The sequence below is a fragment of the Lissotriton helveticus genome, chromosome 1_1 (assembly GCF_964261635.1).
Source record: "Lissotriton helveticus chromosome 1_1, aLisHel1.1, whole genome shotgun sequence".
Classification (NCBI taxonomy): domain Eukaryota; kingdom Metazoa; phylum Chordata; class Amphibia; order Caudata; family Salamandridae; genus Lissotriton; species Lissotriton helveticus.
Genome location: NC_136057.1, coordinates 1,127,260,625 through 1,127,278,347, shown reverse-complemented (window position 1 = coordinate 1,127,278,347; position 17,723 = coordinate 1,127,260,625). Strand labels below are relative to the sequence as shown.

The window sequence follows — 17,723 nt, the reverse complement described above, 5'->3', positions numbered from 1 at the left end:
AGCTCTGATGCTTGAAATGGCGGCTAGGGTGTGCTCCGAGACAATTACTATTCAGTGCTGGGGGCTGAGGGTTCTTCAATGGCCCAGATCGCTAGGGTTCAGTGGGTTGCAAGTCCTCGTCCTCCCCAGAGCAGATCACTGGAGCTGAGAGGTTATTTAACTGTTGTGAGCACGGCGAGGGGGGGGCGGGGTGGGTGAGACCTCTAACTGCGGGTTAGACCATTTCAATTTACAGATAATCAGTGCTGTAAAATCAGCACTTTAATCACCCCGCTGCAGATGAAGTAATATAACCCCGGGATCGCATGGTGCTCTCATGCGAGGGTGAGGCGTTATTTAGACAGATAACCCCAAGCAAATTCCCAACAACGTCTGTGATATTGTTTTGTTTAACCTGGGCGATGGATGATGTTGTGGCTGCCAGCGAGCACTGAGCTGAATCCGTCACTGCTGAGACTGACAGGGCTGGAATGGCAAGTGTTATCGGGTACCAGATGGGCTGCCGGGGAGAGGTCTCGAGCAGCAGAAGTGACCTTCACACAGCCAATTGTTTTTAGCAGGAACAGATAAATGTTTCAATCTGCTTGTGGCCATGGCTGCCGCTGTGTTTCCAGCATGCATCAGAAGGAAGCTGCACGCAGCAGCGGGCTTCCGTTTCCTGTGGGGTCAGCCGTGAGGCGGGAGAGTTTGCGGGTGGAATTTTGGGTCAGTATGTTGCCGCTGATTAGCAGCTGTTCCCCACCTGGGTGGACAGACATTTGTTTTTTTAATCTTTATTCCCCCTTATGGCAAAGGAAGCTAATTTGCGCCGCTGTTGTTGAAGGAAAATGTTTGCTTAAACGAGCTCCGAGGTGCTCTGCAAAAACTGACTGCTGGCCCCTGTTCTCGTTGACTCTTGCAGGGCAAACTTCTCACATCCAATTTGATCAAGTATAATGCATATTTACCTCATAAAAATAACAAGTACAAACTCGGCACACTGAAAAAACAAAAGCGCTGAAACACAAACACGGCCCGCAGCCTCAAAAGTGAAACTACTGGGCTAGGAAGTGGGAGGGGTGTGGGAGTTAGAGAGAACACACAGCGATTCCCTTGCGGTAGCGAGCAAACATATGTTGCCAAAGCTCGCTCCCGCAAGGGAATCACCAAACATGCACGCATTGCCATTGAAAGCAATGCAATGCGTGCACGTTTTTGGCTGAAAAGCCGAAGCGATTACTATAGGTCTTTTTCCTATGCAACGCATGCACGCTACGTAAGCGAGACCTAAAAAGGTAAACCAGAAACAGAGGGCCGAATGGAGTTAAGAGGGTGACAAGTTGAGGGAACAAGTCTGAACACTTCAGTATAGCTATAGGAACATATAACAAAGTAGCTGGACAGAACTCCACCTCCTCAACAAAATCTGGGTAAAGTTAGACAAGAGTTCTAACTACATGTCCCACTATGGTAAGGTGAAAACCAGGACTGATACGTAATGCAGAACATGGTGTGTTATGTGCTAGAGAGTGTACTGTCAAGAGCAGGACTAAAGGCAGGACCTTCCAGGGCCTACATGAGCACAGTTGTGGGTCGGATGACGGATTCCTTACAGGGCACTTCTGCCGTAGGTGATTTGCATAACAAAACAACATCAAAATCTACAAGACCTTTAAGCAGCAGTTGTTAACCTGCAGTCCGCTGACCCCTGAGGGTTTGCGGACAGGAGGTCGCATGAAAGTCTGTAACTGTTTATTAATCTTCTATATTACATCATTTGGTAAAGTATATGTACATAGAAAAGCACAATTTTTCATTAAAAATGTTATAACACTCTGTAAATGTGAAGGACTTTGAAAGTGTAGGCTAAAAATTAGGTTGGTATCCTTAGCTTGATTTAAAAAAGAAGCCCACATACAACAAACAGAATCTAGAACGATTGATTGGTGACCTCAATTGAACTACTGTTATGCACTGACACAAAGAGAGAATGCATTCAGAGCAAAAAAGACAAAGTAGTATACTATTTTTTGTTTGTGAACTAAATAAAATATTTTATATTGTGTGTGGTTGATTGATGTACACTTGTTTCTGTATGTCTGTGTGTTGTTTTGAGGTTCATGTTGCAGAAATACTTAGACTTAAACCAAAAGATTAAGTACTGCAGGGGTGTAGCTTCTGGGAGGAGGGGGGGTTTGTGGAGTTACACACTCGTAATAAATGTATTTTCTGATGAATAGCTGGGTACAGGTACTTTCAGTCGGGTATGATTAGGTGTCTGTCAGATTTCACTTGCAATTTATGCACGCACACACTGACAAAAACGCACATACACACTCTCTTATCTGTTTTGAATTCCATAAAAAATCTTGATTATTTTACAATTTTACATTTCTCTCGCATAGTACTCCTACCAATCACCATTCCTCTTCCTTTCCACTGCCTCTCAAGCCCCTCTCCTGAATTCTGCTTGTCGTATAATGTATTTTAACATTATATGACTGCATGATTGTGGGGGAATCTGAAGCTCATACCCCTCAATGTTACTGAACAATCTGTGCCCCTAAAGAACAGCTACCTAAAGGGAGTACTTGATGCCTTTTCTTGATGAAGCTTCCAGCAGTCAGGGATTAGGGGCATAACATAAACCAGATAGGGGAGGGTCTAGGGGATAGTTTTATGACCCAACAATACTAATATCCCAAAACCATATGCACAACACAAGATAGTAAGGGGTCAAGACATATGTTCTAACTGAATTAAATCTCTACAACACCGAACGGAACCAGAAGACAGGAAAAAACAAGAAAAAACAGGAAAAAGCAAAGGAGTGTCAAATAAATCACACCTAGGGTCTCCTGTCACTAAGGGAGAATTCCCATCAGTCACCACTCGGATCCGCCCTTCATCATCTGGGATCCTGCACCCTCTGGGCCACAGATGTATAGACCCACAGTGGATTGGCAGATGTCTAAGTGCCTAATCCTACATGTGGCGGACCAACAAGAGGGAGAACATAGGTATTTGGTGGTGACTTGAAGCAGTGCTTAAAGTGCGAAAAACGTGAAGTGCACAGTGAATAGTGAAAACTGGTTGTAAAATTAGGTAAAGAAGCAGAGAGGAAATTTATTAGAGTTTGCTTCTTCCCTAAGTATTAAAAGAAAGGAGTGCGTGGTGGTTTAAACAAATAACCACCGTTGGAAAGAAAGGTCGACATGTTTCTGCAGACTTATCAGATCAAACAGTATCCAGCTGCTTCCTCAGGACCAAATTACGCTACTGCTTGTGCAAAGAATAAGTGGGAAAACAAAAAAGTAAATGGATATCACCTGCAATGTAGCGATACCATCTTTCTCCTGGCTGATTTGGTTCATATGCCAAAAGCAGGTCCATTCAAAAAAACATATATGTAGAGAAAGAAAACAGAAGAAGTACAACGTTTTTTAGTGCAAACCACAATGTAAGTGCACAAAAACAGACAACCTTTTGTCATTATCAATGCTTGTCAGATGTGGTCGCCTGTGCCTGCGTCTAACACATCTCTATTTACAACACCAAGTTTGTAGTTGCTCACTTACCTAACTGGCAGGAGAGAAAGACCCACCTCACCTGGCTACAGCGCAGGTAAAGCGAGGCACCGCTCTGGAGTAGCGAAAAGACATAAGTAAAATGAAAGGGAAACATTAGGACATCAAAGTCATCACGCTATTCAAGCAGAATACCTCACACACAAATCATGTTTTTTTTAAAAAGTATGTATCGTGCTTGTACTCTGACCATAATAGATCTTGATCAGCCCCGTAAGAGCCCCACCAGTGATCGTTTATCGATGGTGCAGAACTGGTTTACAGAATAGCAGAAAAACGGGCTCTAGGTTGCACATGTGAAAAGACCTGCACATTATGCAGATTGCACCGGTGTCGGAAACACACAGTCAATGAGAAGTACATTGCGCATATAAACGATGTTACAAATTACATGGCATGAAAGTCAAGACTACCTCCACAGCCTCTTCTCAGAGCAGCGGAGAGCAAGAAGCCGTGAGCAGGAAAAATCTGTGAGTGGTCACGCCTCTCGTGAGCGAAACTCTCTACATCTCTCAACGGAAGGAGCAAAGGCTGCCTTCCGAATTCCGAAGGGGACCCGTCATGAATTGTTACCCCGGGGCCTGAAGATTAGACGCACCAAAAACTGCCCTAATACAGACAAAACAGACGTGGTCTAAGCCTACCTGTCCGTCGGTACCCCGGGCGTCCCTCTGGGCTGTCGTGGGAGGTACCGACATGGCGTTCGGCTTGTTGATTATATCCGGCAGGAACGAAAAAGCGCCGCATGCCGATGACGTCAGTCTGTGTGCGCTCTACTGGGTATTATGGGGATTGTAGTCTTCATCCTAATTACACTATGGAAGAGCTGAGCGAGTGTATTATTGTGATGATAGTAGCGCTGATGGCATACACTACAAAATGGTGTTGGCGATCATCAAGCGCTATGTAAGAGAAATGGAACAAGGAGTGTCCAATGAACATATACATCAGTCCAACAGGTCATAGACAAAATGTTGCGTATGGCGCTCAGTTGGAAGGGGTATATTTCAAATATGTACCAAGCTTACACTATGGAAGAGCTGAACGAGTGTATTATTGTGATAATAGTAGCGCTGATGGCATACACTACAAAATGGTGTTGGCGATCATAAAGCGCTATATTAGAGAAATGGAACAAAGAGTGTCCAATGAAAATATGCATCAATCCAACAGGTCGTAGACAAAATGTTGCGTACGGCGCTCAGTTGGAAGGGGTATATTTCAAATAAGTACCAAGCTTACAAAGATCTTACTATTTGGCAGTAGAGCAACAAGAAGGGGATTGATCAGTGCTATTACTATGCAATGTGCCCAACATTGGGGCCCAACTGATATAACTCAGTGGTCACAGAATCACGTCCATTTCATCATAATGACATCCATGGGATCGGTTCGTTGAGACCTATTTTATCTGATCGGAGTTTGTACACCCATTTTTGCTCTTTGCCGAATAGGAACCCACTGATGTCTGTAATGTGTGAGTCTGCAGAAACATGTCGACCTTTCTTTCCAACGGTGGTTATTTGTTTAAACCACCACGCACTCCTTTCTTTTAATACTTAGGGAAGAAGCAAACTCTAATAAATTTCCTCGCTGCTTCTTTACCTAATTTTACAACCAGTTTTCACTATTCACTGTGCACTTCACGTTTTTCGCACTTTAAGCACTGCTTCAAGTCACCACCAAATACCTATGTTCTCCCTCTTGTTGGTCCGCCACATGTAGGATTAGGCACTTAGACATCTGCCAATCCACTGTGGGTCTATACATCTGTGGCCCAGAGGGTGCAGGATCCCAGATGATGAAGGGCGGATCCGAGTGGTGACTGATGGGAATTCTCCCTTAGTGACAGGAGACCCTAGGTGTGATTTATTTGACACTCCTTTGCTTTTTCCTGTTTTTTCTTGTTTTTTCCTGTTTTTTCCTGTCTTCTGGTTCCGTTCGGTGTTGTAGAGATTTAATTCAGTTAGAACATATGTCTTGACCCCTTACTATCTTGTGTTGTGCATAGGGATTAGGGGCAACCACAACTGTATTCTTTGTTGGTAGAGGGTTTGATGTAAAAATTACTTTGTAAACTAGGCACAATTAGATGATACATATTCCACATAGGAAAAAACATTAGTCCACTATGTGTACATTTTGAAGTTAGGCACGCAATTAAATAAAAACTACCCTATGAAACAAAAGGAGCAAAGTGCTTAAAATAGTTGTCAGATTTTGGTTTGTATTAATACAAGTTAGAACAGTTTTTGTGTAAATGGAGAGACATGTTGGCACCGATCAATAGAGCAGTTTCTTTTCAAACGAAATGGAGTGTTCCAGAACTGTTATAGGAACCCCATGGCCAGAACCTGTAGGAAAGAACAACCTTTATGTTTGACATATAGTGAAATATTCACACTTACAGAAAATCATCTCTCAGGTTCCCATTAAATGTTCCACACAGTCCCAGCGTTCTCCTCTTCCATGTACTATTAGCCTGTATATAAAGCCGTTCTCCATCTTTTGAAAACCGGATCCTTAAACCAAACCGTGTATTTAGCTGTACAAACATAGAGGACAGATTCCGGATTTCAATATCTCCTACAAAGGATAGAAGAATAAACATATATATTTGTATTACACTATAGAGTTTTGATGGGAGAATGAATGAAGCATTTCAAATATGTTTAATTGAATACAACTCTGGCTAACTACACTAACTATTTGACAGCCTTGTTGACATACATAAATATCATAAAACGATGTTGTGACACTTGTGTTTGGGTCTAGCTTGTGTTTCACAAAAGGCCATAAAATAAAATCTACCTCTAAATCTGTTGACAGGGGGCGTGGTCTAACAAGCGATGTTGTAAGACGTGCCTCGGGGAAGCTCCCGTCACCTGCCACCTACATATGCCATTAAAGCGGAGCCGGGGGGATCTTACCTGCCATCAGTGGGGTGGATACTGACCACTAACATCCAGGTCATCAGCAGTGAAGTGGACTGGCCATCTACGGCGGGATTACGGGTGGACGGCCGAAGTTGCGTTGAAGCCCCGAGGCAGGGGCCGCCATCTTGTGCCTCCAGCTCTGGGGTTCGTTCCGCCATCCTGCCAGGTCGTCCATCACCACCCCCTTTTGTACCGGGTCTGAAGAGGCTGCAGTTCCCCCGGCGGGGCACAAGAGACACCGGCTGAGACAGCCGGGGCCGCGGGGTTGGAAGTGGCCGCCGCTAGGGACGACTGGCGGGACTACTGGCATCGCCCTCTGGAACCGGCGGACCGGAAGCTTGGAGGCCTGTGGAGGAAAGAGGCTCGGCCTGCGACGTGGCGGCCTTGAGAGGTGCGGGCGTCCTGTAGGCCCCATTGAGGAAGACGAACCTGCGGCAGAGTGGTGGTGAGGAGGGCTCCTCCCGGCGGCACCTCCTGCGGCTGGGGGTCGAGGCGCTGTGAGCCATTCTGCGACGAATCTCGTGGCTGGGCCTCCAGGACACCCGGAGAGGCGGTGAGGTCGGACCGGCCTCGGACAGCAATCAGCAGGTAAGCGGAGTCTCTGCTGTGGGAGGGGCCTGGCCCTGAGACGCTGCGGTGCTTTGAAGTGGCGGCGGCGGCTCCCTGGGGCGAGCGCCGGTCTTGGGCGCGCGCTCCCCCCGCCATTTTGATCCTCTGCGCTGGGTAATAGGGCGACAAAGGCCCCTGGTAACTCCTGAATCCCTGTGGACTGTGGCCAGCTTGGGGCCCCCACCCTTCGGTGTGTTGCGGGCTGGGAGACTGGAGGGGCCCCCAACAGAGGGTATCCGGCATGACTGCTTTGGAACAGTGAGGCGGGATCTTCGTGTCAGTGCCGCCATTTTGCATTGCTCAGGGGCGCCCAGTGGATTCGGTGAACACAACGGCGGAGCCCCATATTGGCGTCCCATCCTGGGGGCTGTGGGACCTGGGCCTTGGATCCTGCTGCGTTGGGTGTGCTGCCGCTGTTGTGGAGTGTGGGGCTGGGCACCCCCCCCCACTGGGGAGCTCGCTTTCCCCGTGGAGGCGCTTTGGTCCTATGGATTAGAGTTTAATGTGTCTTCCACAGTCAGTGCGCCCCCCCCCTCTGAAGTGCTGAGCCCCCCTGGTCCGTAGGGGCACTGTGGCTGCGAAAGGCATCGGGGGACTCTGCGAGAGGCCGCTGCTGCTCGTGGGAGTGGAGGGGCACTGAGAGACGGCGACGCTGGATGCCACGGCAGGGCCCAGAGACATTGCCCATTTTGCCTGCACCCGCCCTGCCCTGGATGCTCGGGGTGAGTGCGTCTTGGTCGACCTCTGGACAGGTTCTGGGGAGTGCCTGCTGGCCGTACATGTAAGGGGAAAGAGGTGGAGCAACTGCACGTGTCATCCTACTACAGTGAAAGTGTAGGCCCCCGTGCTACAGCCATAGCTTGCTTGATGCCCGGTGTCTGACCCTGCAGGTCCGGGGGCCTACGATTTGCCCTAGAACCGATGTGTGGGATCCTGCGGGACTAGCTTTGGTGGGGGTTGAGTTGGTGAACGGCCTGGGACCCTCTGTTGCGCTGGGGCCCCTACCTGTCTCCATCGAGGGAATTGTGAGTGCTAGTAGCTTTGCAGCCTCGCACCCACTCTGTTAGGCCCCTACAGGTAGTGCCCCAGATTGGTGGCCCCCCTCCCTTGCCTGGGCCTGGTACACGAGGGGCCGGGTCCGCTTGGGTCTTTCTACATCAACTGGTTGCCGGGCACACGAGGAGGGCATTGGGGATCTTCACTTTGAGTTCAGGCTTAAGACAGGGGCCTCTGATTCCTAATACTTGGAAAATTGAAGTGCTGGAGGGCGAAAGGAGAGGACCCTAACTATCCTACGTTGGCCACGCGGTGGCTGCACTTTGTGACTTTCCCCAGACCACTGCAAAGCTGGCGATGACGCGATCCAGAGGGGGCAAGGCTGATTCGGCCACTGCCCCCAGAGGCAATACTGTTACGGCAATGTGGGGGAAGGCGTGCTTGTCTACTACCACCGCGGGATCGTCCCAAGCCACCGGAGATTCTATGCCAGTTACTCTAGCGTTTATGACTTCCTTTATGTCAGAGCTCAAAATGGAGATTGGCTCCCTAAGGTGTGAGGTACACACATGTGTAAAGGAGCTCAGGAGGGAGGTAACAGACTTGGGGGATCAAGTGGACGGCCTGGAAAGGACGGTGGATGCCCGCACCAAAGATCAGGAACAGCTGTGGCAGCGTCTGGCGGTCCTGGAGGAGCAGAATATAGAGCTTCAAGTGAAGCAGGAGGACTTGGAGAACAGAAGCCGACTGCACACCTTACGCCTCCGGGGGGTTCCCATCGGAGAAGAAGGGAAGGACATCCTGACGTATGTGGCGCAACTCCTTCACGATGTCTAGGGCGACGAGAATGCCTCCCCGCTGGCTTTGGACCGAGCTCACGATGTTTCCGGGCCCACGGGGAGGCCCGGCCTCCTTCCGGACATCCTGACACGGGTCCACTTCTTTACAGAGAAGGAAGCTATATGGAGAGCGGCACGTGACAAACCTTACCTTTGCTATAAGGGACACAGAATTCAAATATTTCAGGATCTGGCACCCAACACTCTGAAGAGACGGCGAGTCTTCAAACCTGTGACTGAAAAGTTACGAACTCTAGGCATATCCTACCAATGGGGCCACCCGTTCGCCCTCATTTTCCAGTAGGAGTCTAAACGGAAAGTGGTGCGAACCTACACAGAAGCGGCGCAGCTCCTTCATCTGCCGACATCGCCGCCCGAGAGCCCGTCCCGCTCGCGAAGACAAGAGAGGATGCCAGCCCAGTCGTCCTGGACCACTGTAAAGCTCCACAGCCGCACGCCCCCTCTGGACGGGCGGTCGACCTCCCAGGTCAAGCAGGACATCCTTGCACACATCAGATCTCTGGAGGGGGACCGGGAGGAGCCGATATCACGTCCCTTGACGCCATGACCTGTGGGGGGGCCATCAACTAGTTAGCAAGCTGGGTGCCCCCTGCTTGCATGCATTTCCCCCTGCTGGGAGGTGTTCCACATGGGGCTTCATATTCCTCCCCGGCTCCTGGTTGGGGGATGGGGGTGGCGGGAGATCCCAGAAGTTAGACCTTTGTGATCCCGCAGACCCGCCCCAACTGTCCCTACGGGAGTGACATCCCAGAGAGCGTCCGAACCCTTGGGTGTAGGATGCCCTGTACTTGGGACAGTGAACTATGGCCCTGTTGGCCGACATTGTTGTTCAGAGATGTGTGGCTGTTTGGCTGCTTTTCTTTTTCTCGATCTGTTCCCCCTTTTCTAGTTTCCTACTGGCCTATTGCTCTATCTTCCTCCTTCTCTCTAAGGGCACCTGGTGGGGGGAACTTGCACCGTGGCATACCATGGGGATGGTACTGATGGGTGCTCCCTGCGTCTATAGGGCACTAATGGCGCGCGGCGGGGAGGTGTGGGTGGCCCCTGTTTTGTCCCTACCATGACGACAAGCTTGCCTAGCCCTCTGAAGGTCTTAACACTCAACGTCAAGGGCCTCAATTTCCCTAACAAGCGGAGGCAGGTGTGGCATTACCTCCTTTAGCAAAGCCCTGAAATTATATACTTGCAAGAGACGCATCTATTGCAGGCGGAGACCAAGCGCATGGCACATCCTAAGTACCCTCTTCTGTTCTGGGCTTAAGCAGATACCAAGACAGCGGGGGTGGCAATATTGTGCAGAGCTGGCATCAGGCGGGGGGGGACCCGACCCTTTCGGAGATGGGGATGGACACTTCCTCCGAGTGACTGTAGAGGTTGGACGGCGTTGCTACACCCTGTGTAATATCTATGCCCCATATCAGTCGCAAGACCGCTACCTTCGAGACCTTATACGAGCACAGGTGCCGCGAGGAGACCCCTCGTTAATTCGTGGGGGGGGACTTTAATTTAGTTTGGAACCCAGATGTGGACTGCAGTGAGGGCTCCTTTAGTGGGGCAGGGGCCATGTCCTCAGCACTGCGCAAGCAGATTGAAGACTTAGGGCTGCTGGATGCCTGGCGCTACCACTCCCCAGATCAAAGGGACTACTCGTTCTACTCACATGCGCACCGCTCATACTCCCGGATCGATTATCTTTTTATCTCCCACACCCTCTCTCGAGACACCCTTGGGGTTGTTATGTCTGATATCTCGCTCTCTGATCACGCCCATGTTGAGTTGCTCCTGCAGGACCCGGCCGCTTGCCCCGCCCGGGAAACGAAGTGGCGCCTGCCGCCGGGTATCCTCCGTGATGCGGCAGACATAGAAAACATTAGAGATGCCATTGACTCCTACTTTGTTAGCAACGACTTGCCGGAGACGCCCTTTCCAGTGGTATGGGATGCCTTCAAGGCCACGATACAGAGACATATTACGTCACTCTCAATCGCACGGGCGCGCGAGGCTCGCTTGCTGGAGGACAGACTGGTGGGGGATATCAAGAAAGCTGAACTGCGGGACCAGGACCATTCTTCCCTTAAGTCGAGGAGGCAACTGGCCAACCTCAGAGGACAACTCAGACTCCTACGCACTAATAGGGCGGAGAAATCCCTACTGGCATTGAAGCAGAGATATTTTGAAGGAGGAGACAAGGTTGGGAGGCTGTTGGCGGGGCGGCTGAGGGCACGTGCGGCCAAGGCACATATCGCCAATGTCCAGTTGCCGGATGGGACAAGGGCTACGTCGGAGAGGGGTAAGTGTGAGGCTTTTAGGGCTTACTACTCAGAGCTATATCGAGAGGAGGTACCGCCTCAGGAGGTAATAGAGGAGGTACTGGGAAACTATGCGGGGACGCCACCACATCCGCACTATGCGAAGTCCCTAGAGGACAATATCTCCCCAGTGGAGATAACGGTAGCCATGCGGGAGCTCCCCCTGGGGAAAACCCCGGGACCAGATGGTCTCCCCCTATCTTTCTATCGCATGTTCCAGGCTCAGCTACGGCCCCATCTTCTCAGACTATACAACTCTTTCACAGACAAGGTTGGACCGTCCCCTGATATGGGTATGGCGGAGATAGCTTTGATTCTGAAACCCGGAAAAGATCCTACACTATGTGCGTCATACCGCCCGATCGCCCTGCTCAACACCGATTTTAAAGTATACACCAAACTGTTGGCGAGACGCTTGGATACCCACATGCCGGGCTTAGTAGACCCGGACCAGGTTGTCTTCATCCACAACCGGCAGGGTGCGAACAACTTGCGTAGAATCACCCACCTGGTGGGCAAAGCACACCATTGGAAGATACCGGCCTGCCTTTTATCGCTGGATGCGGAAAAGGCCTTGAAACGGGTGGACTGGCATTTCCTGTGAGCGGGCCTGCATAAATTGGGGATAGGTCAGAAGATGATCACCAGAATCATGGCGTCGTACCTTGCTCCGCAGGCCAGGATCCGAGTCAATGGGCAACTCACTGTGCCGTTTCCCATCTCTAGGGGTGCCAGACAGGGCCGCCCGCTCTCACCCCTATTATTTGCCCTTCCGATAGAGCCTTTATTGGACAGGATCAGGCAGAACCCGAAAATACATGGTATTCCCATAGGCGGTCGCGAGAATAAGGTGGCGCTGTTTGCAGACGACCTTCTTGTTACGCTTATGAACCCTCGGGAATCCCTCCCGGAGCTGCACTCAGTGCTGTGCCTTTTTGAACGGGCCTCAGGTCAATTATAGTAAGCCTTAACCTCACAATCCCGACGGACGAAATACCCCCTCTGGAACAGCTTGTCCCATACCGCTGGGCAGCCCAACATATCCGCTACCTTGGCCTCCAATTAACCTCCTCTCTAGATGGCTGGACACAAGTCAACTGGCGGGAATGTAGGCGTTCGGTTCTTGAAGATCTGCGGAGATGGAAGCCGCTCGTGCCATCATGGCTGGGCAGGCTTAATGCCATTAGGATGTCTATTCTCCCCAAAATTCTATACCTTTTTCAGTGTCTTCCTATGCCCATCCCGCTGCAATATATACGTGGCCTCCAGCACAACCTTACCAAATTTATTTGGGGGGAAAGAGGCCTCGGTTCTCCCAGACCCTCCTGATGGCACCACGAGATAGGGGGGGTTGGCCTGCCCTAATCTTGTGGACTATTATTGGGCAGAACACCTCCGCTTCATTGTGGAGTGGGGAGTCACTGAGAGTGAGAAGGGGTGGCTGCACATGGATCGGGCAGTGACTGGACGTACCATCTGGGATCTCCCGTGGCACCATAAGGTGGCACGTTCTCGGAGCGCTTATATGGCGATGCCCATGAAAACGGTCCTGGAAATCTGGGATAGGATAGTGGTCCGCAGGGGCCTCACGACCTTCCCTTCGCCGCATACTCCGATTGAGGGGAACCCGTCCTTCCCACCAGCTTATCGCACGAGTGCCTTCGGTAAGTGGATGCAAGGAAACTGTAGAGTTCTTACGGATCTGTTTGAGGGGGGCTCCATCAAGTCCTTTGCCCACTGTAGAGAGGAGTTTCGGGTCAACCCTGAAGCGGGAATGCAATACGCCCAGCTGAGGCATTGGGTGGCCGAATGTGAAACATATCGGGCGGCTACGCACGCCTTTACCCCGTTAGAGCGGCTGGCCCGTTCCTTTGCTGATTTGAAGGGTTTGATCTCGCAGATCTACCACATCCTACAACATCCAAAGACGCCTCCCACCCATCCATACCAACAACGCTGGCAGACAATATCAGGCACGGACATCAACCCGGCACAATGGCGCCGCCTGTGGCAGGACATTCCCAAAGTGTATTGTAGCATCCCGCAGCAGGAGAATGCCTACAAGATCATGACCCAGTGGTATTATATGCCCCAGCGCCTGTGCAAGATGTTCCCTACTTCCTCTCCGATGTGTTGGCGGTGCTGGTCTGCGACTGGGGATTTTATCCATATTTGTTGGGCGTGTCTGTTGCTGACCCTCTTCTGGAAGGAGGTTCTACGTCACATCAGGGGGGTCTTGGAGTTCCCTCTGCCTGAAGCCACAAGCACACTTTTGCTGGGTATAAAACCTGCGGGCCTAAGGGCATTGACCCGGAGCGATTGGATTCTGGTGCTTCAAATGTTGGGAGCGGCCAGACAGCTCATAGCCCTTTATTGGAAAAAACCCGAGGCTCCTCCAATCGCAGCCTGGTTCGTGCGCCTATGGCATGTTATTACAATGGAACTCTTTACAGCTCGGTTGCAAGCCCGGGAAACGCGCTTTAAGGCTGTCTGGCAACCCTTGGTTTGATACTTATGTACTGTAGAACATGCACGTCATATGCCTGCTAAGCTTCGGGCGCTGCGACTCTACAAGGATTCTGTGGCACCCCCTGACCCCGATAGACTGCTGTCATAGGCACCCGAGAGCACTCAGCCCTAGCTTCCAGGAGCACGGGGACGGGCACACTGTCCCATAGTCCTCTTCCTGGGACGCACACTACCCCTCCAGATGCCCCCTTCCTCTTTTCTCTTCCCCTTCTTCTTTTCCTTTCCCACTCTTTACTTATTCCTTCTGTCTTTCCTGGCCTATCATCTTTACTCCGCCTGCTGATGGGAGTTTGGACCTCAACGGTCCGTCTGTTCCTGTTACAATGGTTCCCAGTTCGTACTCGACCCTAGGGGTCGGGCTAGTACTTACACAGACTGAATGCCTGAACATGAGACTAAACAACGCGGCCGGCCCCAAGAGTTTGTAGGCAAAGCGCTGTGTACAAATAGGACTGAATGAATGGCTTTCTGCAGCTATTACTGTGCTTTCAAGCAACGCGGCCGGCCCTGCATGGGTTGTAGGCTCAACGCTGTGTGACAATCTGATCTGACGTTTGAAAATAAAAAAGATTTGAAATAAATCTGTCGACATTTTTAATTTCTGAATCCAATCAAGCCCATTTCTCACCACTTGTATGACCATGTTTATTTACTATTCTAACTCAAGGCAGGTTTAGGGGTTTGAAAGTAAAATATGGTCTCTGACAATGCTTTTGTAGTTGAAAAAAGTTCACACTAACTTGCTTGTTACTGTAAGAAATGTGGTTATTAGTTGGGCAGGAAGTGAGGCACGTGCAAGAAATACGTCTACATTTTCCCCTTAATGTGAACCAAGCACCACATTGTAGTACTTGACTCTCTCAGGGTAGCAAAGCAGAGCCTTTAAAGGCATAATCAGGAGCAGTGGTGTGGGCTTCTATTCACCATTCATTGACACTCAATAATAGCACTCATTAAATGATTGTCCAGTCAGTGCTTTTTCTTTGAAAAAGGATAAGTACATTTATTACATACACGCTACTAAATACTAAGCATTAATCTACTAATATATACATCAGGCAGATAGAAATACTATCAGCGCCATTCTGAAATCACATTTATCCTCTAGCGTTCATGATTCTGAAAATTCCATATTACCAGATGGCACATCACAATCTAAGGGGTATCACTTTACATAAAGCAGACCCATTTGCTTTGTCAAGGTTTCTACGTTTACGCAGAAACTGCTCCAATATCAAGGATTATGACTACCATGCTGAACAACTTAAACATAAGTTCCTTACTAGAGGATAGCCTGAGCTCCTCGTATAAAAGAGCCAAGTATTTCAATAGAGATACCCTTTTCCAGGAAAAACCTAAGAATGATGACTACAAGTTGGTTGTTTTATACGGCATTCAAACCTCAATAATAAAATCAGACAAATCATTGGGTCGCAGTGGCACATTCTTAACACCGGAGACCAATCCCCAAACTCTCTAAACCAGTTTTCGCTTTTAGACATAACAGGAACCATAGAAATTCCTTAGTGAAAGTAACCTATAATGAAGAGAGGAGGTATATCCAGAAATCTATCAGATGAGCTACCCCCATTATGGGTTACCACAAGTGAGGTAATTGCCATGCCTTCATTATCAATATTCTGATTTGGGGGCAGAGGCAATTTACACTTATGGAAATTACTAACTGCAGGACAGTCAACATTGTATACCTGATTCAATGCCCCTGTAACCTTGGCTATGTGGGGGAAACCAGTCAAGAACCTAGGGTCCGATTTAGTGAGCATAAATCAGCCATCACGAACAATAGAGTTGGAGCCCTACTAGTGGAACATTGGTCTTAGAAAAGGCATACTGAGAAAGATCTCAAATGGATAGTTTTGGAAAAGATCTGATACCCCAAAGTCAGCAACATTGATGGCCTCCTTACCTGGAGAAGACAAACCTGAAATTACAGACATCCAAGAGTACGCACACTAGAAGGACGACTGCTACAGGATGAGATACCCTCAAAGGCAGTCTCCTGGACATACAAAACATTAACAAATAATATTCCCAATAGACTGCTAGCCCTCAGGAGTAAGTGGGTGGAAACCACAGGCCCGCTAGAAGACATCGATTGGGAGGCTGCATTGATGCCCCCAAGGGAGGTAGTGATTAAGCCCAGGCTACGATTAATAAAGTTCAAAGTTCTAACACAGGGTGTATTACGATTGAGTGCGACTCCATACAATGGGCTGGGCAGAAACACCTGATTGTCTGAACTGCAAAACAGACCGTGGTACCCACGTACATACCCTGTGGGAATGCCAACTAATATATAAATACTGGTCACAAATAGTAAAGGAACTAAATAACATATTAGAAACACAGATTCCAATGGATCCAAAATACATCCTTCTAGACATCCCCACAGACATTGACATAGCCAGATATAAACTTCTACTGAGTAACCTAGGACTCATAGTTGCAAAACGAGACATCGCTAAGAACTGGGGAAGAGCAGACCTGCCACTATGGCAGTATTCGGGCCAGCATGGACTTATACATGGGGGCCGAGAAAACAATATATACTGTGGAAAAGTGTGTTTATTGTCTTGCCACTCACTCTGCCATTTTTTCCACCATTGTGTGCTGTGTCCTTGTAACTGGCTTTCTCCCTGTATCACAAACACTCTGGAGCTCAAACTTTTGACCTGTTGTATTCCTGCACGGACACACTGTTCATGCTTTGGCCTGACACTGATTGATCAGCCCATGCTACATGGAGTTTCCCAGATGTTTATCGTCCTCACAGTTGCCTGTGCTTATCAGATTAACCTTTGTTTGACATGTAATCATGCTATGCCCTGCAGTGCCATCTAAATCAGATTAACCTCTGTGAACTATGTAATTATAATGTTTTGCCCATATCCCGCTAAAGCCCCAAAGGCTACTCACCTGCTGACCCTCCAGATTTTCCATTTGTTTAGGATTGTAATTGTTGCAACTCCCTTACATGCCTGGGGCAGGATAGAGGGTATATAAGGGGCAGAACCAAAGCACCAAGGCAGACTGCCTCATTCAGTTGCTAAGGCTTCTGTGTAACGTAGTCTCACTCATTTGAGGTTAATAAAGATGTTGTTTTATATTTCAGCTTCTGTGCCAAATTCTTCTTTGTAAGGTTTAAAAGGACTAAGTATCAGTGGGACCCCTGAGAAGGTTTCTATTTTCTACAATACGGCCAGAGTGTGTACTAAGAAATTCAGGAAAATTTGGCAGCCGTGGTTAAGATACTAAAGCCTGGAGAGAGTACAGGCTGGGATAAACATGATACATCCCAATACGCAGGGCTTACGGTGGGTGGGCAAAATACCTTAGACCCTAAGAATGTATAGAGTGAACAGGCCATGTCCAGTGCTATGTTGGGATGAGAGGGAGAAGTATAGGAAGAGAAACTGCTATAATGTATTCTCTGTATTCTTGGTGGCAATAATCAATGATAATGATGGCAAACCTGTTATGTACGAGATGCTCCTGCTGATGTTTTGGCTGCACTTAAAAAAGAAAAACATTGGGGACCTGAGTTAAAAAAAGAGAGGTGTTGGTGATTTTTATCTTACAAACATCTACCTCTGGCCTCAATGAACTTCTCCCATGGGAAAATGCCATAACATTACTATCCCATTTGGCTTTCTGCCTCAGAATTCTTTTATCTTTTATCTTATTGTTATATATTTTTTTCATTAGATGCTTCCCTTTACATTGTGTGGTGTTGTTTTAATTCTCATTTGATTTGCCCATTGGTGTCCTTTAAGTGTATTTTTTCCTCAGTCCCCGTCCTTTCATTTTGTTAATTAATGTTTTGCTTCTCCACTAGATGGTACTCTTCTCCATGTAGTTTCCTCATACATATTTATCTTTGCCTTTCTTGACGTATTG

At 48.8% G+C, this 17,723-nt stretch overlaps 1 protein-coding gene across 1 annotated transcript in view; it reads right to left on the bottom strand.

The window, feature by feature from the left end:
• Positions 1-17,723, bottom strand: part of OTOGL (otogelin like) — a 1,067,300-nt gene that overhangs the window by 843,396 nt on the left and 206,181 nt on the right. Inside the window, exon 15 of the mRNA XM_078649280.1 lies at positions 5,975-6,152. Within this exon, the coding sequence (XP_078505406.1) occupies positions 5,975-6,152 (178 nt within the window). The remainder of the gene's footprint in view (positions 1-5,974; positions 6,153-17,723) is intronic.